This window comes from Chiloscyllium plagiosum, unplaced genomic scaffold, assembly GCF_037043375.1.
Source record: "Chiloscyllium plagiosum isolate Xiang-an unplaced genomic scaffold, Cpla_swu_hap1 HiC_scaffold_28, whole genome shotgun sequence".
Classification (NCBI taxonomy): Eukaryota; Metazoa; Chordata; class Chondrichthyes; order Orectolobiformes; family Hemiscylliidae; genus Chiloscyllium; species Chiloscyllium plagiosum.
In genome coordinates this window covers 27,386,170-27,410,495 of record NW_028270166.1, presented here as the reverse complement: position 1 = coordinate 27,410,495, position 24,326 = coordinate 27,386,170, and the positions used below count along the sequence as shown (strand labels likewise).

The 24,326-nt window shown below is 36.8% G+C and overlaps 1 protein-coding gene across 1 annotated transcript in view; it reads right to left on the bottom strand.

Moving 5' to 3' along the window:
- The window catches only part of LOC122539219 (mucin-16-like), a 59,569-nt gene that overhangs the window by 15,191 nt on the left and 20,052 nt on the right, over window positions 1-24,326 (bottom strand). The window contains exons 29-53 of the mRNA XM_087975845.1: window positions 23,791-23,936; window positions 23,632-23,699; window positions 21,681-21,850; window positions 20,642-20,668; window positions 19,870-20,030; window positions 19,713-19,780; window positions 19,060-19,229; window positions 18,294-18,320; window positions 17,836-17,969; window positions 17,680-17,747; window positions 15,164-15,333; window positions 14,832-14,858; window positions 14,179-14,205; window positions 13,719-13,855; window positions 13,563-13,630; window positions 9,337-9,506; window positions 8,096-8,122; window positions 7,666-7,802; window positions 7,508-7,575; window positions 6,416-6,582; window positions 5,876-5,902; window positions 3,036-3,166; window positions 2,880-2,947; window positions 1,760-1,929; window positions 731-757 (exon numbers count right to left, since the gene is read on the bottom strand). Coding sequence (XP_087831971.1) covers window positions 731-757; window positions 1,760-1,929; window positions 2,880-2,947; window positions 3,036-3,166; window positions 5,876-5,902; window positions 6,416-6,582; window positions 7,508-7,575; window positions 7,666-7,802; window positions 8,096-8,122; window positions 9,337-9,506; window positions 13,563-13,630; window positions 13,719-13,855; window positions 14,179-14,205; window positions 14,832-14,858; window positions 15,164-15,333; window positions 17,680-17,747; window positions 17,836-17,969; window positions 18,294-18,320; window positions 19,060-19,229; window positions 19,713-19,780; window positions 19,870-20,030; window positions 20,642-20,668; window positions 21,681-21,850; window positions 23,632-23,699; window positions 23,791-23,936 — 2,460 coding nt within the window. The remainder of the gene's footprint in view (window positions 1-730; window positions 758-1,759; window positions 1,930-2,879; window positions 2,948-3,035; window positions 3,167-5,875; window positions 5,903-6,415; window positions 6,583-7,507; window positions 7,576-7,665; window positions 7,803-8,095; window positions 8,123-9,336; window positions 9,507-13,562; window positions 13,631-13,718; window positions 13,856-14,178; window positions 14,206-14,831; window positions 14,859-15,163; window positions 15,334-17,679; window positions 17,748-17,835; window positions 17,970-18,293; window positions 18,321-19,059; window positions 19,230-19,712; window positions 19,781-19,869; window positions 20,031-20,641; window positions 20,669-21,680; window positions 21,851-23,631; window positions 23,700-23,790; window positions 23,937-24,326) is intronic.

The following is a 24,326-nucleotide window of genomic DNA, read 5'->3' as shown; positions in this document are numbered from 1 at the left end:
CTCATCTACATCTTCTGGTACAAATGGCTGCACTGCTGAGGCACCGCGTCTCCTTCTTGGAGACGCAGTGAAGGCAGGATGTGCCTTTGCACCCAGGTGGTGACTTTCCATCTTCAGACTCTGCTAAAGTACGTTTACTTTGAGCCCCTCCCAATGGTGTGCCTGGTCACAAAAAAATAGGTTTATGGCCTCAATCATGACCTGCAACTCCTGTTCATGGACTTTTTCCTTCTCCGTAACACTTTCTGGGAGTTTATAGCCATTTTGTGAAGATTGTGTAAGATGCTGCATAGAGAAATGGCTATCTATTCTAATTCTTTTCATAGCCATGTAGATGTATTTCATAATTATGTGAGATGGGGCAACTAAAATGTGAAGATCATTAAAGAAAGAGGACATCTGCAGTCTGATTGTCAGGTCATTTAAATTTTCCAATCACTGTAATTGCTTAAGTTATAGTTAGATTCATGAAAACTATAACTTTAAGTGAAACAACTTTAAATGAAACATAGGTTTTCACAGAAATCAATATTCAAATTGGAGATAAGTTCCCATATGACATTTCACACTCAGAAATAAAACAATGGATGTGTTGAAATACTGCAACATACATGCAGTCTTCCTACCTAAAATAACTTGTAAACTGAAATAAATCACTAGATCTTAAAGATATTATTATGTTAGAGTATTTTAGAGAAGTAATGAGCAAAATTACTAAAATCATACTCACTGATTTGAGTGGTGGGCTCGTGATAGCCTGTAAGAGAATAGTACATCAGAGTTAAATTAGTCAATTAGAAGTTGTTGTATTCTGGTTTGAGTAGTCCACTGCCAGCAATCTCCTCTCTCTAAACTGACTCTAAAATCTACCTCACTATCAGTGGTGGAGGATAGACTGCAGATGAGTATAAACTGAAGAGACACTTGCCTCACATAATGAGAGGTATTGCCTGATAGAAATAAGTAGTTTACATTAACTTGCTAGACATAATCACGAAGGGCTATCAGGAGCTACGGAAAACACAACAGCTCCTCTCAGAATAGGCTGCAATTGCCTCCTCCCAATGAATTGGAGACATCATCAGATTGTATAGAGTTTAATGTGATGTGGACTCCATTAGATCCACTGTATAACACAATGGAAGCTTTCCTGTTATATTCCCCTAAAATAGTGCATATGCCTTGCGCAAAAACGAAGTTGAATATCTTTGGAGCATTTAATCCAATATAAGAAGGAACAATGCAGTGGCATATTCCCTGCAGAAAAGTTGAATTCAACAGGCATTCCATTTTGAGGCAGCATTACAATATCAGAGTGCAAAATATGAACCATGCCCTCTGTGAACACAACTGCACTCAGGAGATTCTAGATTGGCTTTGAAATATGATGTAAAATAACTAGAAGGTTTTATAAAGGATTGACAATAAACACTGGCTTTGCCGGTGATAAAAGTTAAAAGTCACACAACACCAGGTTGTGGTACAACAGGTTTATTTGGAAGTACTTGCTTCCAGAGCACTGCTCCTTCATCACGTAGCTGTGGATCATAAGACACAGAATTTATAGTAAAAGATTCTGCTCCACAGCAACCTGATGAAGGAACCACACTTCGAAAGCAAGTGCTTCCAAATAAACCTGTTGAACCATAACCTGGTGTTGTGTGATTTTTAACTTTGTCCAGCCCAGTCCAACACCAGCACCTATATATCGTTGTCAGTGATGTTCACACCCAAAAAGCAAACTGTAAAATGTTCATACCATTTACAAAGAGACTGTTACTGTCCAGATAATAAGGTCCCAGAGTAGTGATGTTTATTGTGCTGTAATTGAACTGCTGGTATGCAATAACTCTATCAATTTGTTCTGCAGCAGAATCATTGGCAAAGGAACAGATTGCATACACTTTGGTAAATTGACTGCTTGTGGCACTGCCAAAGAATAAAAAAAACAATTAAAGAAATATGCAACACGATGTTGAAGTAACACTGGATCCAATTTGAATGTATATTTTGCTAAATCAGAACTGAATAGAAAACAATGCAATTCTATGTGACAATTTATTAGGAGGTTCATATATGCATTGAGACAACTTCTGTGCTACCTTCAAAGCTTTATTACGTTGTCAAGTCTAACAGTGTAGCTTCCTCTCCAATGTTTCACCAAACCAATCCAAGTTATTTGTCATTATTTACTCTTCAAACTTTTCAAAACTTTTAAAACTTCTGTGAAGTAAAAAGATGTGTGCTGTGATCACAAACCAAAAGTTAGAAGTTTAGTTTATACTGGAAGATTAGTTTTTAAGTGACATTTAGGTACGAAGTACATTAAATTTGTGCGTAGCTCTTAAAGGATGGAGACACAAATAGCATTTATTACCAGATAAATGCAAACAATTGAATCACTTTCTGTAATATGGAATATAATTGTTCACAAAATCTAGAATTCAGAAGAGGTTAATATATTAGAATAGAATAAATTAGAATCTGATTTGGTCAGCTGCAACTGTCACAAATCACAAACCTTTTACTTGACGAAAGTTTTAAAAGTTTTCAAGAGTAAATAATGACAAATAATTTTGACAGGTTGGGTGGACCATTGCAGAGGAAGCTACACATTTGGAAGATGCAAATACATAAATGAAACAGAGTTGAGGTAATATTGTGTACTAGACAGTCAGTAGATTATACAAAAAGACACCTCAAATGGGACAATCAGGTATTCTTAAGAGATATGTGAGAATGACTGAAAAGGAAATAATCAAATGATGTGGGACAAGATCAGTGAAATGAAAATAATACTTTCCTGTGCAGACAAAGTGACACATAGCTTAAAAGATTGCTTAGTTTGAATGAAAGGGATAATACAGAAGATCTCTTACCTTAAGGAGATTACTTTGCAGTCAATAAACTCAGAGCTAATTTCACTTTCATTGTATAAGGTGTTTAGCTGTAAGAAATACATTTTTATTGTTTCAAAAGATGAAAATATGAATGATCAGCAAATCATTTGAATAAATATTGTTCTGATGCTGTACCTCATGAGTAATAATAGTTGACGCTGATTGGTACAGTGATGATGTGTGGTCATGCAAAGATTCCACGAATGGCAAACTGGTTATAGTGAAGGTCACATTAAATTCTGATGGAGATTGGTTCAGTTTTGCTGCTTTGAGTAGAAATATACAGAATTATATTCAAAACCAACAATGGAGCTATAATAATACATTTTCAGTTCCAATCATGCTATAAACAAGTCATTCAAAACAAAACAACATTTATTTGCAAGTGTCAATATTAATTCTGACAATTATTATTAAGCATGAAAAACATTGTGTTTTAGGATTGCTCAGTTGAATAAATTATATAACTAACTGGGGAAATATAAAATTAATGAGAAAACAAAACATTTTCTTAAATTAACTCAGGTTTTTCAAAAAAAATGTTTTGAGATGTGTACACCACTAGCAATGTCATTCCAAACAAAAGTAAGAATAGTAATTTGGTAATATATGAGAGTTTTATAGGTTTGTATGTCACTGTCATAGCAATGCACTTGCCAGTCAGGATCCACTTGCCAACCAATCAAACTAGCTCTCAATGCTGGCAAAATCAAGGAACTCATTATTGACTTTTAGCTGGATGTTTCTCATGCCCTCCTACACATTAAAAGCACAGAGGTGGAACAAATGGAGAATGTCAAGCTCCTGGGAGTGGTCATCCACAACAAGCTTTGTTGGACTCTTCATGTGGATGCACTGGTTACCAAGGCCCAACAATGTCTTCTTCCTCAGGCACCTGAGGAAATTTGGCAAATACCCTTGCCAACTTTTGTAGGTACACCATCAAGAGCATTCTGTCTGGATGTATCACTACCTGCTATGGCAACTGCACCATTCAAGATTGGAGATGGTTACAGACAGTGGTGAACTCGGCCTGAATAATCACAAAAGCCAACGTCCCATCTATAGAATCCATCTAGCAGGCCCACTGTCAAGGAAAGGCCGCCAGTATTCTCAAACATCCATCCCACCCTGGCAATGTTTTCCTACAACCTCTACCATCGTGGAGAAGGTACAGAAGCCTGAACACACTTACCAGCCGGTTTCAAAACAGTTTCTACCCTATTGTTGTTAGAATACTGAATGGACTCACAAATTCTTAACATTTGCTTGTACCTGTGTTTTTGTTTTTGCTGCTGTTTACCTATTATTTACTTATCTATGCTACTTAACTCTGTGATCTGCCTGTATTGCTCGCAAGACAAAGCTTTTCACTGTGCCTCAGTACATGTGACAATAAATTCAATTCAATTCAATTCAGTTGTCCTCTTGTGCTGTATAAATGCTGGTCATACCCTTGAATTAGCATTCTTGTGAATTGTCCTGATATGTGCAGTGCAAAAAAAAATTCACCAAACTGTGTCCTATATAAGCAATATTCAAGATTCAAAAGAAAATTTGAACATTTGTCTGGAGATCTCATGAGGGCTATTTTGCATTCTCACTAACTCCTTTACCTTCTCTATATGAGCTGACAGATAGAGTATTTAGATTCACAGAATGAAACTGAGATGAATTAATCAGTTTCACAATGATCATCAAACCGTCATTAATCTTAAAGCCACAACACACAAGAGAAACTTTAATTGCTGTGACAACTTAATACTTAAAGTGACACCAGACAGCAAGAATAAATGAGCAACAAAGCCTTTCTTTTTAAATAACACACTACATAAAAAGCAGATTGATTTGCAAGGATTTGGAGATGCTGGTGTTGGACTGGGGTGTACAAAGTTAAAAATCACACAACAACAGGTTATTGTCCAACAGGTTTAATTGGAAGCACTAGCTTTCAGAGCCTGTGAGTGGAGTAGCTGCTGATTTCAATGTCTCTCAGTTCAATATCAGGGGAAAATCTTTATCTCCTTGGTCACCCCTAGAATTCTTATTTCCGAGACATTTTGGCCACCGCTGAGGGAGAATTCACCTGCCATCCTTATGCATTTTGAACACTGATCCTGAATTACTTTTGAACCTAACAGCATGCTTGACCATCTGAAAGAGTATTTTAAACTCAAACACATTGTTGAGATTCTGGACTTAAAGTATAATAGATTGAGTCTTCCAAAAATACATTGGTGAAGCAGTTGGCCTTTTTATACTATTAATAGTTCAGTGACATTACCATTATACCACTGACATCCCACACATCAAGCATATTTAATTAAGCATTGACAGTGAAACCAACATTACTTAATATGAAAAAACAATTCCTCATGATATTCCAGAATAATTATCGAATGATGAGGAAAACTATAAGAGATTTGTTAAAATAATAAATATAACAAGACCATTTGTTGTATCCTTTCACAGGATGTGGATATCATTAGCTCAATCAACATTTATTAATTGTCCTTGAGAAGGTGGTGATAAGCTTTCTCCTTGACACACTCCGGTTGGTGTTGGTACATCAGCAGTGCTGATGGGATGGAAGAACCGTGATTTTGATCCAGTGTCAGTGGAAGAAAAGTGATATATGTCTCAGTCAGGATTGGTGTGTGGCTTCAAGGAGAAGCTACCGATGGTGGTATTCCCATGTATCTTTTGCCTTTGCTCTGCTGTGTGGTAGATATCCCAGGTTTGGAAGGTGCTCTCAAAGGAGCCTTGGTGAATTGCTGCGGTGTGTATTGGAGGTCATAAACTCTGCTGCCACTGTATGTCATTTCTGAACGAATTAACTTTTAAGGTGGCAGCCAGTGTGGCAAGCAAATGGGCAATTTTGTCAAGAGGAATGGTGTTGAGTTTCTTCATTGTGACAAAATGGAAGTACAGATTATTCAACACTGACAAAGGAAACAAGCAGAAATCATACTCACCATTTGAACCAGTTGTTTCCTGGTAGTCTGAAAAGAAAGTAGTGTAATTTAATGCATTTGTATTGAATTCTGATACTGTTCTGAATATAGTACAACATGTGTCATGTTTAAGTACAGTAAATATATTGCAGCAGTAAAAAAGACAGGATAAATAGTGTCAGACTTACAGAGAGTGAACAAAATTCAAAGGAACTCCATTCAATTACAGTAAAGGTAAAGTTAGCATAGTCTTACAACACTGCAGGATCACTCTCTCATTGGAGAGAGACAATGGTTTAACTTGAGGGTCACAATGCCAAGTCAGGGGTGAGGTTGAGTAGGAGAATCCTTCAGGGTAACTCAGTCAGTACAGGAATTGAATCCACACTGTTGGTGACACTCTGCATTACAAACCAACCATCCAAGTGACTAAGATAAACTAAACCCTATCAATATAAATGTAAGGATTATCTGGCCCGACTCTCCCTGTGAACACAGGTCCCCAGTTCACTCCATCAGTGGTTTCTTCAGTATAATGCAAAATAATAAGGCAATTCATACCATTTACATAGAGACTGTTTTTCTCCAAAGAATAAGGTCCCAATTCAGTGATGTTCTTTGTGTTGGAATTAAACTGATGATATGCAGTAACTCTATCGACATGTCCAGCAGATATATTATTGAAGGAACAATTTGCAAACACTCTGGTCTCCTGATTGTTTGTGGCACTGGAAAAGTGGAAAATAGTAATGACAATTTAGAAACATCTGAATGAATGGTGAAGTAAAACTGGAGTTGCTCAACTGTGTGTTGCTTCCCATAATTTATTAATTCATTCTTTAAACATCATAAGCAATAGGTTTTAAAAGGAACAGTACATTCAGTAATTTTATTCTGTACAAAATGCTACATAATTTTTGAAAAGTTTATGTAAGTACTGAAATCACAAAATCCTGTCAGTAACAGACATGTCATGTTGTCAGATATTAATAGTAGTTTAAATGTTCTGCAGCTGCAGGATTATTGTAGTGTACTGATTTCTGTGAAGTTACCATGTGTTAAAAAAAATTTCACATACATATTGTGCAAGTTTGTCTATATTTATAAAAGATGAAGAAAGCAAATTTTAAAAAATGCAGAGAAGTACAATCAATTGAGTCTCATTCTGTGATGCAGAACATAAATATTTGTATATAGAAAGTAAAAATATAAGAATAATGATGTATCAGCAACAACTGTCCAAAATGAAACAATTTTTATTTGATGAGTTTATCAAAAAGATGTTTAAGAATCGAAGGGTGAATAATGATGAACAATTTCCATTCATTGTTGAATCATTAGAAAGCAGAGCTTCAATGTAGAAATGTCATAGAAAGCATAAATGAAGCAGCTTGTAGAAATAATTTGAAGGGAAATTAGATGAGACAATGGGGAGTAATGTCACAAATAGCAATGAGATTTCTAAGAAAACTGAGATAATCACTTGAAGCAAAATATTGTTCAAACCTATTGGGCATGTTCAGTGAAATAACCTGTGACTGTTTTGGATGTAATACTAACAAAGCGATAAAGAGCCAAATGGAAGTGTTCTGTGCTTAAGCTTCATGGATTCAATTAAAACCTGAAGATTGAGTACCATAAGAAATCTCTTACCTTAAGGAGATTACTTTACAGTCTGTAAACTCAGTACTTATATTACTCTTGCTGTACATTAGGTTGAGCTGAAAGAAAGATATTTTCAGTTTTTTAAAAAAAAGGAAAATATGAATGGTCAGCAATTAATTTGAATAAATTTCATTCTGATGATGTACCTCATAAGTAATAATCAAAGATGCTGATTGATACAATGGTGATAAGTGGTTATGTAGTGCTTCCGTGAATGGCAAATTGGTTATAATGAAAGTCACATTAAATTCAGGTGAAGATTGGTCCTGATTTGATGTATCCACTGGAAATATAAATAATTAGGTACTGGAATGATAAATGCTATTCCAATGCTGATCTATGTTATACCATACATATGCAAAACAAATAGAGATACTTGCAACATTTAACTGAAATCTCAAAATTCATATTTATGCGCTCATTGTTCAATGTGAAATGTTAATGTTAGAATTGATGTTACAGAAATAACCGTGGAACGATAAACAGAAAATACTTGGATTAAAACAACTGAAGCTGTATGATGACTGCAAATATCGAAGTGTTAACAAAGAAACCAACTGAAATGATCATACTCACTGGTTGGAGGTATTGCTTCGTGATAGCCTGAAAATAGAATAATGTGATGGAGTCAGTTGGAAATCTGAATATAATGCCAAATGTGTCATGTTTTTGATACAATAATCTTAATGATGGCAGAAAAGATTGAGCACTTAATGCGACTTCTTGTAAAATTTACAACATCATTGTCAAGGTATCACAACCCAGGATTGCTTATGGACATATTGAACTTTAATTACAACATGTGGCTTTTAACAGAGCACATACAGTCAAAGGATGACTGCGGATGTAGGTTCAGTGGCTTTCTGGAAAAGCTATCTGTGAACCCATGAAGTGTCACACCTATGGACTATCAGGGAACTTCAAAAGAGAGACGTAAAGGGAAGAAATAAAGAGAGCTGATCTCTCAGCAGAAAGCAATCTCTTTCAGATTATGTTCCAAAGTACAGACATGTTTGTGTTTTATTCTTCCAGGAATATACAAAAAAAGGGTTAAAAAATACTGCAGGTTCTGGTTTGTGTGCATCAGAGGGCTGATGTGCCAGTGTGAAGGTCACAGCTTGAGGACAGCCATTAGGTAAATTTACACCATAGGTAGAAGAAAGACCTCACTCACTATAATACATGAAGGCAAACAAACCAGTGAAGTTATTATCAAAAAGGAAACAGGACAAAGGCTTGGCAGATAATTGGAGAGCCAAGAATCTTGAAATCAACTGTCAGTGTTACTGGTATCATTCAGCTTAATGATAATAACATTCCACCATCTACTCTTCATGGAACCCAGAGACAACTGTATATTTTTTTCAAATGTTATCTTTTTACTCAATTCACTTTTGTAAACTATGCGAATGTGTGCCACATATTATTGTTTGCCCAAGCATTTAGTGGCTCATAGATTTAATCTTTCTTTAAATCAAGAAAGCCTGGTTACTTTGACTCCAAATTCATTTGGATTTGGAAAAGGCATCCAGGAAAGTAGTGTTCATTTTAAATGAATCTGGTTTGAGAACAGACAAGAGATGAGTTGAAATAAGAGGAGGCAGATAATCTCTCCTCATTTGGGAGTATCCTGTCCAGAATTATAACAAATTGGGGAACCTTGATTAGGGACTGATCATAACAGTGTCCATGTGGAAGATAAATTCCATTCAATTGGAATACAGATTAGACAGTCCACATTCCCTATGATCATCAGTCCCAATGGAATTTTAGATTGTTCTTTAAAGCATTATGTAAAATAGGCTTGCCATTCATACCATTTACATAGAGACTGGTTCTGTCCAATGAATAAATTCCCAGCTTAGTGATATTTTCTGTGCTGTAATTGAACTGGTGGTACACAGTAACTCGATCAATTTGTTCTGCAGCAGACTTCTTATTGAAATAACAAATTGCGTAAGCTTTGGTCAGCTCACTGATTGTCGCACTGTCAAAGATGAAAGATAAAAAGAATGAAAGAATTAAAGCAATATGTAATAGAACTGTGACATAACACTGACGATAGTCAAATACAAAGCTTTTCACAAGAATATATCAATTCATTGTTTAAATGCCTAAAGAGATTTTTTTTTATACTGAAGCAATAACTTTTCAAAATAAGGATCAAAATATTCTGAAATTTTATATTGAACATGATCATGTTCCTTCTGACACTTTTAGTTAAGTTCGTATAATGTTTAAGATAACAAAATCCTGCCAGTGACAGAGTGTTGATATTGCCTGATATTAATTCTCATGTAAATATGCTGCAACTGCAAAGCGAGCATAGTATCCCTTATTCATACATTGAGATAATCCTATAAATTGCATTACAATGTGTAACATGCAAAGTTATGTGCAGCCTTTAAATAGCAGAAATTTAGAGTGAAGTAATATTTATCAGCAGAAATGTATAATCAACTGATTCGCATTTTGTAATACAGCATGTCACTGTTTGCAGTAAAATGTGAAGAAGCTGTACAGGACATTGGTTAGGCCACTTTTGGAATATTGACTGCAATTCTGGTCTCCTCCCTATTGGAAGGATGTTGTGAAACTTGAAAGGGTTCAGAAATGATTTACAAGGATGTTGCCAAAGTTGGAGGATTTGAGCTACAGGGAGAGGCTAAACAGGCTGGGGCTGTTTTCCCTGTAGTTCCAGAGGCTGATGGGTGACCTAATAGAGGTTTATAAAATCATGAGGGGCATGAATAGGATAAATAAACAAGGTTTTTTTTCCCTGGGGTTGGGGAGTCCAGAGCTAGTGGGCATAAATTTAGGGTGAGAGGGGAAAGATATAAAAGGGACCTAAAGGACAACCTTTTCACACAGAGGGCGGTGCGTGTATGGAATGAGCTGCCAGAAGAAGTGGTGGAGGCTGGTACAATTACAGCATTTAAAAGGCATCTGGATTGGTATGTGAATAGAAAGGGTTTCGAGGGATATGGACCAAATGCTGGCAAATGGGATTAGATTAGGTTAGGCTACCGGTCGGCAAGGATGAGGTGGACTGAAGGGACTGTTTCTGTACTGTACTTCTCTAAGACTCCATAACAGACATCTAGATTTATCAGTGACGACTGTCCAAAAACAACTGATATTTATTTATCAAAGATCTGAACCAGCGGATTTACTGAAGCAATATCCTTTAAAATATTCAAAACATTTATATAGAACATAATGTTATCCCTTGTGACAATTTTTTGCAAGGTTCGTTCAATGACTGAGATAGCAAAATCCTGTCAGTGACATACCAGTGATTAATCATTATTTAAAAACATCCAACTGCAGGGTCAGGTTATATCATTTTACAGAATAATACCACCTCATGAATGCCATTCAAACATATAGTATGCAATTTTGTCTATACTTTCAAAAGAAAGATTGCAGAGAAAAGAAAGTCATTACCCACAAAAATATACCATCATTTGAATAACATTCTATGATTTAGAACAGCAATGTTGCATACAGAAAGTGGAGATACAGGAATCTAAATGTATTGGCAATGATTGTCCAGAAACATAAATTCTTGTTTAGTGGAAGTCTGAAAGGTTTGTAAAAAGTTTAGGATGAGAAATTATGCATGTCTAATAATTGATGAATCATTAAAGAAGGGTAATCATCAATGTAGGAATAGCACAAAACTATAAAGAAAGCAGCTTGCAGAGATATTTTGAAGGGAACCTAGTTGAGACAACAGGAAGTAATGTGCCAAATGGCAATCAGTATTTTTTCAAGAAAAATGAGATAATTATTTGAAATGGAATACTGTTGAAATGTTAAAATAAAACAAAGAAAAGTGCATGCTGGAATAAAAAGCAAAAATTACTGGAGAAATTTAGCAGGCCTGACAGCATTTGTCGAGAGAAAACAAAATGAAAGGTTTCAGGTGCAGTGACACTTCTTCAAACTGGACTTGAAGTATCATCTCAGTTTTTCTCTCCATAGATGCTGCCAAGATCTGCTGAGTTTCTCTAGCAATTTCTGTCTTTTGTGTTTCTGTTCAAATCTTACTGGGTATGTTCAGTGAAGTTAAATTATAGTGTGGAGGACTGATGTAGGTTGCAACAGGACACTGACAGGATGCAGAGCTGGCCTGAGAAGTGGAAGATGGAGTTCAACCTGGAAAAGTGTGAAGTGATTCATTTTGGAAGGCCGAATTTGAATGCAGGTTATAGGGTTAAAGGCAGGGTTCTTGGCAGTGTGGAGGAACAGAAGGATCTTGGCATCTACATCCATAGATCCATTAAAGTTGCCACCCCAGTTGATAGGATTGTTCAGAAGGCATATGGTGTGTTTGCTTTCATTAGCCAGGGGATTGAGTTGAAGAGCCATGAGGTAATGCTGCAGCTCCCTAGAGCCCTGGTTGGACTACACTTGGAATATTGTGTTCAGTTCTGTGCATCATTATAGGAAGGATGTGAAAGCTTTAGAGAGGGTGCTGAGGAGATTTACCAGGATGTTTCCTGGACTGGAGGGCATGTCTTAAAAAGAAATGTTGAGTGAGCTTTGGCTTTTCTCATTGAAATGAAGAAAGATGAGAGGTGACTGGATAGAGGTGTACAAGATGAGGAAAGGCATAGATAAAGTGGATAGCCAGAGACTTTTTCCGTGGGTGGAAATGGGTATCATGAGGGGGCATAATTTTAAGGTAATTGGAGGAAGGTTTAGGGGAGATGTCAGAGGTAGGTGCTTTACACAGAGAGTGGTGGAATGCACTGCCAGCAGGGTAGTAGATTCAGATACATTGAGGACATTTAAGTGACTCTCGGATAGGCAGTGGATGATAGTAAAATGTAGGATATGTAGGTTAGTTTGATCTTAGAGTAGGATAAAAGGTTGGCACAACAGTGAGGGCTGGAGGGCCTGTACTGTATTGTTCTACATTCTGTGTATAGGTAGCAAAGTATGTTGTGAAGTTAACATATCAAATGAAGTAGACCAATACAGATAGTTGAAGTGAATGGGCAAATATCTGCCAGATGTAATAGACTATGGTGAATTGCGAAGTTGTTCACTTTGATAGAAGAATGAACAAGAAGCAGTCTATTCATTAAATAGAGAACATCTGCAGAATTCCAAGGTACAGCAAGATCAAGATGTGTTCCACTGCATGAGTCACAAAAGGTTTGCAACCAGACGCAGTAAGTGATTTAGAAATGGAATGCTATTCTTTATTATGAAAGGAATTAAACATAAAAGTGAGGAGTCTGATTAAACAGGGTATTGGTAAGACCACATCTTGAATACCATGTACAGTTTTGGTCTCCTTATTTAAGAAAGGATATAAATGCATTAGAGATGGTTCAGATGAGTTTTACGAGAGTGATTCCCGGAGAGTGGGGTTGTCAATAGACAATAGACAATAGACAATAGGTGCAGGAGTAGGCCATTCAGCCCTTCGAGCCTGCACCGCCATTCAATATGAGGAATATTGAGGTATATGAGGTATATCCTATGAGGAAAGAGGATGGGTTTGTTTTCTTTGGGGTTTAGCAGACTGACAGGTAATTTGTTTGAAGTGTGTAGATCCTGAACTGCACAGACCACATGGATATGGTTTGCAAGTTCCCTCTTGTGGGCGAATCCAGAACTAAGGGACATTGCTTTAACATTAGGGGTTATCCTTTTAGGACAGCGATGAGGGAAACTCGTTTCTCTTTGTAGGGCTGAGTGACATTGAAACAATGCATGTGGGGTCATTGAATATTTTTGAAGTGGAGATAGTTGGTTTATTGTTCGGCAAAGTTATCAAAGGTTATCTGAGGTAGATGGGAAAGTGGAATTCAGAACCCAAATACTTTCACCATGATTTTATTGAATGAAGACCAGGCTGGAAGGGCCCAAATTTTTCCCTAACTTATATGTGTGAATGTAAAAGAGATTGATAGCTTTATAAATCATACAAGTATATGGATGAAGAGCCAAATGGAGGCATTTCGAGCAAAAGCTCAAAGATTCAATGAAAACTTGAAGATGGGAAATGACACAAAATAATTCTTACCTCAAAGAGATAACTTTACAGTTTGTAAATTCAGCACTTATATCACTCCTGTTGTACATTAAGTTGAGCTGAAAGAAATGTATTTGCAGTGTTTCAAAAAATGGAAATATAAATGATCAGCAATTAATTGTAATAAATATTATTCTGATAATGTACCTCATTAACAAGAACAGCTGATGCTGATTGGTACAGCTGTGATGATTTGTCATTAAACGATTCCACAAATGGCAAACTGGTGACAGTGAAGGTCACATTAAACCCACGTGGCAATGATTTCTGAGTTGGCATTTGCGCTAGAAACATAACAAATTAGGTACTAAGATAAATAATGCTGCTCCATTGTTGCTCCAATTTACAATTACACTTGTGCCACAAGCAAAAGAATTATCTGCAACATTTAATTGAATTACCAACATTCATATTTATGTATCAATCTTTGCTCAATGTGGAAAGGAGGCAGTTCTAATAATCATTTGAATCTACTACATTATAGAATAAATTGTGCGAATATAGAATTAAAAAGAAAAGTAAATATTGATAAGATAACAGGGGCTGCAGGTTATGAGTGACAAGAGAAATGTTAACAAATAAAACCAACTGAAACCATCATACTCACTGGTTGAGGGTGTTGATTCATGATAATCTGAAAACAGAATAGAGTAGTTTCATCAATTGGCAAATTTCTGAAGCTGATACAAAATTCTTTTAATGCTTTTGTTTGATTGGAGACAGAGGTAGTGTGCACACTTAATGAGACACTATATTAACATTACTGCGCTACATTGCCATTGTAGAAGCTGAATTCACAATATTCATTCAATGATTAATGTCAATCTATTGGCAAACAGATTAGCCAGCCCATATTCAGCCCAAGGAGCATAGATCTCAATGAGATTTTACACTGTTCTTTACAACATAACATAAAATAAGTAGGTTTTTCATACCATTTACATAGAGACTGTACATTGTATGAAATAAAAACAGAGTTATTTTATGGAATAAATAGTGCAACTACATTGCTGATCTATTTTATAGTTCCATTTGTTGTACAAGTCATGCAAAATAAAAGGAATATTTGCAACATATAAATATTGGCATGAAATGTTAGCTTTTGCATTGTTTTGTTCAGAACAGTGTATGCTTGAATTAAACAAGGAATTTTTAATTTAATAAGGAAGCCCACACACTTTCCTAAGTTAGTCAAAAGGCAGTTTTCATGGTCGTCCAAAATTGTTAACAAATGGAAGAAACAGAAGCCATCACACTTACCATTTGGAGGTGTAGATTCATGGTAATCTGAAAAGTGTAACGTAATTCAATCAATTGATCTTTTTCTGAATATAGTAGAAAACGCATAATGTTTCTTCAATTGTATTGAAGCCAGAAAGTGTATGATAATTGATAATACCAAAGATAACAAGGCAGTAGCACACCTCCAGTGCATAGCTCAATTAAAAGGAATTCCATTCAAAGCTAATCTGACAATATTATCTACATTAGAATGCAGATCATCTGGTCCACACTCTCTGTAGACACAGGTCCCTAATTCAATTCTTATGTTGCTTATCCAGTATAATGTAAAATAACAAGACAGTACCTACCATTCACGTAGAGACTGTTCTTGTCCAGAAAATAAGGTTTCAATGTAGTGATGTTCTTTGTGTTGTAATTGAACTGATGGTATACAGTAACTCTATCAACCGACTCCGCAGCAGAATTATTGTTGAAGCTACAGATTGCATACACTTTGGTCATCTTCTTGCTTGTCCCACTGCCAAAGGTGAAATAACAAAACAACTAATGAATCTTATAACTGAATGTTGAAGTACGATTGAGTTAAGTTCAACTGAATATTGATATTTACTCAAATGTAACATTTAAAAGGATGGAAAACATATTTTTAAAAGAAACAAAAATTAAAATTCATAAAGTGTGTGAGATTTTGAGGCCTTATACCTGCCAGACCACCCAGAAATAAGTTTCCTGCTACTGTGATGGCAGGCTTGAAAAATAGGTTATGCTTTTTTTGGAACAGTTTCCCAGCCTATTCCTACCCTCTGGTGATATTCCCAAGGAAGCAGGAAACCTATTGGTTAAATCTGAGTTAAGGTTAAATCTGTGGCCTTCACATGTACTTAGCAAATGAATGCTGCCACCTTCTTAGAGGTGGTCTCCCTTTGGCAGACCAGGAAGCCATTAAACCTAATGTTCCTTTCTCCCTGGAGTGGACTGCGTTCATAAAAGACTACAATCACAACCCAAGACCCATTGGAAAGTCTTCCCTCCATCTGTAAGTGCCTGCTCAGACTACCTGCTGCCACAATAATAATGGTGGGAAGGGAGGGTGCCTGCAGCCTCTGAAACAGAAAAGGAAACATCTGAGGTGAGGTTTATGAAGGGAGGGGCAGAGGTAGGAATCTGCGGAGTCCCAGGTTGGCATTGATAGATCAGAGGAAGATTCCTTGCCTGTGTCTCACAAAATAAATACTTACTTTTTGAGCCAAAACCAACAATAGAGCCTTCATTATTTATCATGTTCAGCCAAAGCATAAATGGCTAGTGACAATGTAAAATTTATTGCACTCACTATACAATTCCTCAGATAGCAATTAACTATGAAGTTAATGACTTTGTGCATTGGTGTTAAAAGATCTTACCTGCAGGTGATAGATTTATCCTTAGACTGTGAAATGAAATTGATCACATTGCCAGGACTCAATGGCCTGAGTTATAGGGAGAGGTTGGACAAGCTAGGATGTTTTTCTTCAGAGTTTATGAGACTGAGGGGGAATCTTATACATAGAGATTTACATAGATTACTTACAGTGTGGAAACAGGCCCTTCAGCCCAATACGTCCACACCGACCCTCCGAAGAGCAAGCAACCCACCCAGACCCATTCCCCTACATTTACCCCTTCACCTAACACTACGGGCAATTTAGCATGGCCAATTCACCTAATCTGCACATTTTTGGACTGTGGGACGATCTCAGAGCACCCAGAGGAAACCCACGCAGACACAGGGAGAATGTGCAAACTCCACACAGACAGTTGCCTGAGGCAGGAATTGAACCCGGGTCTCTGGCGCTGTGAGGCAGCAGTGTAACCACTGTGCCACCGTGCCGCCTATAGATAGAAGTATATAAAATCATGAGAGACATGGATAGGATGAATGTTGTCAGTCTTTTTTCCTAGGGTTGGGGAATCAAGGACTAGAGGGCATCAGCTTGAGGTTAGAGGGAAAGAATAAAATGGAACCTGAGTAATAACCTTTTCACATAGAGGGTGGCATATGTATGGAATGAGCTGTCAGCAGAAGTGGTTGAGTCGGGAACATTAACAACATTTAAAAGGCATTTGGACAAATACACGGATAGGAAAGGTTTAGAAGGATATGGGCCAAGTGCAGGGAAGTGGGGGGTTTAACATTGATGGACATTTTGGTTGGCACAGACTGGTTTGGGTTAAAGGGCCTGTTTCCATGCTGTAGGACTCTATGACTCTATGTTCTGTGGCATAAGGTTAACATTTCAGTTTGTAACCTGATTTTATAGAAACTATTTCATTTATATCTCCATTAATTTTAATGGAATAAAATGCAGGTAATACCATAATCGATGGTTGACAATGCCAGTTTATTGGTCAGGCAGCAAGTTAAAAAAATCTTTCCCTTTGGATATATTTCTTCACAGGGCAATATATGATGAGTTGTGTTCATCAGATTCTCAAAGATAAAACATTGACTTTTTATGCAGGTTTTGAAAAGATTCAAATAGCAAATACAGGTAGTGACAAATTATTTCAATTGGTTGATGAATCAGAAACTAAAAGTGATGCCCAGTTAAGGTTTCTGTGATAGCATTTTGAAGCAAAAAAGTACATGGTCTTACCACAAACAAGCACGAAAGGTGAAAAGATCATGACATTTACCAGATATAGAAATGTTTACCAGAGGAAGAAAGCTGTTAAATTATGTTGTGGAAGAGCAGGGAAACTATCTACAGGCAGATAGATTCAGAATTGATATAACCTGAGAACATGACTGAGGATGCACTGAAGCTTCCGTGATTTAATGATACAATTAAAACATTAAGATAAGATATAAAAACCGTCTTACCTGAGGGAAATTACTTTGCAGTCTGTAAATGCAGTTTTTATATCACTGTTTTTAAAAGTGGAATTGAGCTGCAGGGAAAGCATTATATGTTACAACAAAAAAATATACTAAATTAACAGATTATCGTTTGAATAAATGTCAACTTGAATGGTATACCTTATAAGTAATGATAGTTGATGCTGATTTGTACAAGCGTGATGTATTGACATGCAATTCTTCCATGTATGGCAAATTTATAATTGTGAAGGTCACATTAAATCCAGACTCTTGGTTCTGATTTGGTGCTTGTGCTAGAAAGAATGAGAAGTATATAATTTAACAACTAATATATTCAGTTACTTATCTGTTATACAGTTCTATTTGTACTATACAAATTTCATAGTAAACAAAAAGGACAAGAAACAAAATCTGCATCTTGCAACATTTAATTGAAATTATTACATTTTGTTTCCAACAAAATAATTGACTAGCATGGAATATGAACATAGTAATTATTTATTGAATCCAGATCACTGTAGTACCAAATAGAAATGAAGCACTTTGTTGAAATAATAAAGAGTAAATGTGAGATGATAGAATAGGAATTTTAACAAATTAAAATTAAAAAAACTCACTGGTTGTAGGTGTTGATTCATGATAATCTGAAATTAAATAGCACATTGTAATTAACTGGACTCTGTTCAATCTATGAAATATTTCATGCATAATGCATTATATCCAGGTAAAACCTTAAGTTACCAGGGATAAATAATTGGTCCAGAATGATCATGGAGCAATTAATTAAAATTCCCATCTCCCTTGTGCCATGTCTTGTTAAAATAAGCAGCATGCAAAATGTTTGGTGCCTCTTCATTTGCCTGACTCTAGTGTGCAGTCAAGTAGGAGCCATTCTGATGTCTGGCTGCTTCGTCACCAGGAGACTAAACAGCATGCAAAGTTAAAGTGTGATCCAGCTGGTTTTCACTCAATGTCCCTCTTGAAGAGAGCTGCACAGATAAAGAAAGTCTGTATTGAGGAGTTTTAAGGATGTACATTAAGTCAGCCAGGATAGCTGATTGATTTGCAATGCTACCAGCACAAGATGAGTATGCCAGTGCTTTTACCCTTTCCCAACACTAGGTGGCACACAGGCTGTGCTGGACATGGTTGGCAGCTGTACCATTTGCTCCTTTCAAGGTTCCCAGATTGCAATACAAGTAATGCTAGGGCCTAACATTAGAGTCAAAAGATAAGATTGCTGTGCCATAATCCCATTGGAGAAGCTCAGTTCAAGAAGAGCTCTGTTTATACATAGCACAACAATATCTGCGTACAGATTATCTAATTCACTTTCACATCACCTTGGGTACGATATTTTATAAATATCCCAACAATTCATACCATCGACATAGAGACTGTTTGGGTCTAGAGTATAAGGTTCCAAAGTAGTGATGTTCATCGTGTTGTAACTGAACTGATGGTATGCAATAACTCTATTGACTTTCCCTGCAGTAGAATTATTGTTGAAAGAACACATTGCATACACTTTGGTCTTCTGACTGGTTGTCGCACTGGCAATCAAAAAAAAGTCTTTGTTAACTATTTGTTATAATAATATTAATTATCATTAGAAATCAATGGCATTTCTTTTAACAAATCTTCATATATTTAATAATATTTATATGTTTCCTGATTTTCTAGAATTATGTCTGCGGGGAATAATTTATGAGCTTCATCAAGTTATAACAGCTTTACAAAGACAGAATACTCAGTACCTAATTAAGATATCACAGTCCACAATTTGTAATCTCTTCCAATTATGCATCAGCAGTAAGGTCTTGTTGTATTTATCTCTTAAAAGTTCGAAATTGGCAACAAAAGCATATTCAGAACAAGGAAGACGACATCAGCTCTAGGAACAATCCATTACATAATAAACTAAATATTACTAATAAAAATATTTAATCTTGTTTCACACATAATGTTTGAAGACTAATAGAAACCATTAATTTCCATGATTACAATGCAACTATTTATTAAGTGATAGTACTCACCTTAAAGATCCAATAGTACATTTTGAAAATGTTGCTTTTATATTGCTACCACGATATAATTCATTCAGCTGCAATGCAAATATGTTCAGAGTTCAGTGGGCTGAGTATAGTAAATAATAACCAAAACATGTTAATAATTATTGTTTCCCCAGAATACCTTATGAGTAATAATATTTGATGCAGACTTGTATAGTTCTGATTTTTCATTGTGTAGCTGCTCCATAAATGGCAAATTATCAATGGTGAAAGTTACATTAAAACTGGATGGTCTCTGGCTCTGAATTGGATTTTTTGTTACAGGCACGATTGGTGGTTCCGCTAGAAAGGAAGATGAACACATGATTAAACATAAATATTGCTGTACTGTAGGTCCTATTACCTCTCTTAATCATAGGAAAAAAATTAAAGAGAAAACAAGTGCTCTTTTTGTTAAGCGTTGTAAATTACAGTCAAACAGACTGATACCAAGTATGATACCAACAGTATGATACCAAGAACTTACTCCAAGCTCCACATCAAGGACAATAATGTCTGCAGGGGAATCCTAAATAAATGGAGTAAAGGGATCTAATAAGAATTCATAAACATTGTATGACTACATTTTGCCATTGGGAAGTTAGGAATTACTATTCAAGAGCATTTCATCAGTTTGTGTTGATAATTTTGCATCAGCATATTCTTTCAAATTGAAGCTATGTTGACAAAGCTAGAACTATAAAGCATTCACTGAGCCATCATGCAGCTGGTCCGGCAGAGTCCTCAGAATAACCAGAAATCCTATTCATGGCAATAATTCTTCAAAATTTCTCAAAATAGCATTAACAATTTTGTTGAACCAAAGTCCAGGAGCAGATAGTGTGCTTAGATTTTCAACAATGTACTGGATGAGTACTACTTTCCCAACAATTAAAGAAAAAAAGCAGACTTACTAATCAGTGGGAGTGCTTCATGGTAATCTAGAAATAGAATAAGATAATATCATTAATACAAATAACACAATTCACTCTAAGTCTATAAAGTAAAATAAAACAAAAACAGTAATGGTAATAGTCCATAACCTGTTTCTGAATCGTTTAATAACAAGAATACTTTAATTTGTGACTATTGAATGAGAAGCAGTTGAAGAATAGCACAACCAGAATCATTGAATATATGACGAATACAATGCCAAAGCTGGGAATTTGATAAAATTGGGAATTTAGAGCAGAGGGAGAAGGAGTTTTTTTTAACCATTTCCTTTATCTCCAGTAATTTGCTAGTGTTTTTCTTTAATTTCTCAAAGCTTATGTCTGTTGTTAATGAACCCCCTGATCAATAGATACAGCTCACTGGAATTCTGTAAAATACATGCCTTGCTCCACAGGAACTCCAAATCACAACTGCAAGTCATGCCTGGAATCTCTTCAGCTGCAGCAACTCCAATCTGATGCTTGGAGCTGGAATACAGCTGGAGTCACTGTGGAATACCTGTCAAGCTAAGAGCTATGTAGACAGAATTTTTATGGAGGTGGTCCCAGGTTTCTGAAGGCAGAAAGGAAATGAAAAACACCCAGATGGTCATGCAAGATCACACGAGTAGTGCAGGAATCCAAATTTCAACCCAGTTTTCAATACTAGTGAGCATTATGGTCTGTCTGGGAAGTGCAGCCTGTGCTGAGTCAATGGCAGCACAGGTGACTCAATTGGACAGTGTGAGCAGGGAGTTGGGGATTCAGTTCTGAAGGGATTTGGCAGGCCTCATTAGCAATTCAGATTAGCATGTTTCCTACCCGATGCTAGAATCCAGGATGTCACTGAATGGCTGCAGAATATTCTGCTGAAATCAATGCATTGCATGGATTTCAGAGGTCCACACTCTCAAAGAACATTAGGGGCAACATAGGTTAGATATTAGCCATATTGTTGGTAATGATGCATATACAATTACAAAGGATGTATGAAGAGTTATTCCAAAAAACAATGAAATACCATTCACATAGAGGCTGACACTGTCCAATCTGTAGAGTCCCAAGTTAGAAATGTCTTTGGTTTTGTTTTCAAACACATGATACACAAGTACTCTGTCAACGTTTTGAATTTCCGGATAAGGCTTGAATGCACAGATTGCCGTCACTCTGCCTCTGTCACCATCGATCATGCTGCAGAAAAACAAAAGTACAATTTTAGCAGGAAGTACTTGGAAACAATATAGTTGATACGATCATGAAAGCAAAGCTGATTGGTAGGCAAATTGAAGTGATCCTTGCTGAAATGAATGTTGTAGATTTCCCAAAGATTGGCAATCTCTCAGAAAGGAAGCAGCTTCACATTTCTGACAAACAAACTGGTCAGGGCCCCTTCCAGAAAAGCAGAGCCATTCTTCCATTCTGACACTTCTTTCCCAGTACAGAGCTGGAAGAGGAGGGGCAGCCATGCCTATATTTCATCATTGTTTTCTGCAATGTAAATGTTCAGACAGCCACTTTGACAGTTGCTGATAAAAGATAAGTATGTAAGATAACTGTAATGTTTGGCTGGAGGGTGAGGTGCTATTTGGGTAGAGGGGATGGTGTGCCAGATAATCAAGGTGCCAGGTAGGGATGATTCCAGGTGGGTAGGGTGTAAAATGCTGGTAGATTGACATGGGGTGTGGTGGCTGGGGATCAATGGTCTAGTGATGTTTTCCCTAGACTGTTAATTTGGATTCCCAGGTAAGGTTTTAGCGACCCGCGTTCAAAACCTGCCATGGCAGATGGTGGAAAGTGAAATCAATTAAAATTTGGAATTAAGAGTTTGATGATGACCATGTAACCATTGTTGATTGTCAAGAAAAACCCATTTGGTCCATTAATGCCCTTTAGGGAAGGGAACTACTATCTTTATGTGGTCTGGCCCACATGTGACTCCAGACCCACACCAATGTGGTTGACCCTTAACTGCCCTCTGGGCAATTTGGGATACTGGCAGAACTGGAGATGGCCTCATCCCATGAATGAATTTGTAAAAAGTGGTTAGACGGGAGTGTGCCAGGTAAATAGGGTGACAGCTGACTAAGGGATAGGTGAGAAATGGTGTCAAGAAAATAATCATACTATGGAAACTGGGCAGAATGCCTGCTAGGTAGGAGGTAGGATAGCATGTGTGTAGGGATTAAGGTATGTAGGATTCCATGATGTAAGGGTGTAAGGGGACCTTGCCACTGCAATGTTTAAGTTATATTGGGATGAGTGACAGAAGTCAGGGTTGGTGTGAAGAGAGGGAGGGCCTGATGTGGTGTTGGGTTTGGGTCCTGGTTTAGGTGCTGGTAAGTATTGGCAGGGCTGGGGGTCTGGTGACAATGGAGGAGGTCAGGGGGTTGGGTCCACCTGCAGCAATGGAGTGAGACAGGGGTTTCAGATGCAAATCAGGGAGGGGCATTGGATCCCCAGAGGGATGCCAGACCCTGCAGTGAAACAGGAAAGGGGATCAGTTCAAAGCGGTCAGATCTGGGATTGTAAAGGATCTGGTGGAGCTGAAATTGGGGATTCCTGAGGTAAATATGGGGCCTGTTCAGTAGTTCCACAGGAATTAGACTGTGTATTTAGTAGTCCAACATTTTCTGAGTAATTATTTTACTTAATTTCATTAGAATTGTCCAAAGTCTCCAATTGTGGAAGGTTTCAGAGGGTTCCAAGCATAATGGAATCAGTTTCCTGTAATTCCTTTGGAATCTGTTAAAGTGTGGATTGTGCAGGGTCCCCATGCGCAATTACAAACAATACTGAATTAATGACTGTCAGGATATCAGAAATTCCAAGCCTGCATACCTATATACAAATTTATTTTAAGTGATACTCTTTGAACATTATGGCTAGGTGTGAATTTTACAATTAGCTCCGCATTATAGAAATAAGATTCAAACAGATAAAGGTTCAATTCGATGATCGCTGACAATTCTTACCTGAGCATATGTACTGAACAACGTGAGAATGTCGCTTTAATGCTGCTGTTTTTGAATAGTTCATTTAGCTGTAAGAAAATAATAAACATGCCTTAAATGCAGGAGCTTAAGATGTTACCAAGAAGATACTGCCAAAAACTTCCTACCTTTCTTACTTACCACTTTTCCAATTTTCATGGTCTCTAAAATGGAGTTTGACTGAATTTGCTGGAATCCTGGTCTATTTATTATGAAGGTCACATTATAGTCAATAGGTCTCAGTTTCTTTTCTGGAGTCGTTGTCACACTTAAAACAGGGATCACAGCTGTGGAAGAAAAAAATAATAGTTCAGTTCTCAGCAAATACGAAAATAATTAAATGTACGTATTTTTACCAAGTAGAAGTATTAACTATTTTAAATTAGTGGAGAAAGGATATCCCAAAACTTCTCTATACTTGGACATCTCACATTAAAGGTACTTCCATGTTTTATTTGATATAATGCTTGGATGCTCTGTGACTGAACAGAAACATATTCTAATTACTTATACTCAGTGCTTGCAAGAGTTGATTCATGGTGACACTTGTTCTCATCATATATACAATATATAAGCAGGAGTAGGCCATTCAGCCTTTCAAGGTAGCTCTTCTATTCAATAGGTGGCACAGTGGTTAGCACAGCTGCCTCACAGTGCCAGAGACCCGGGTTCAATTC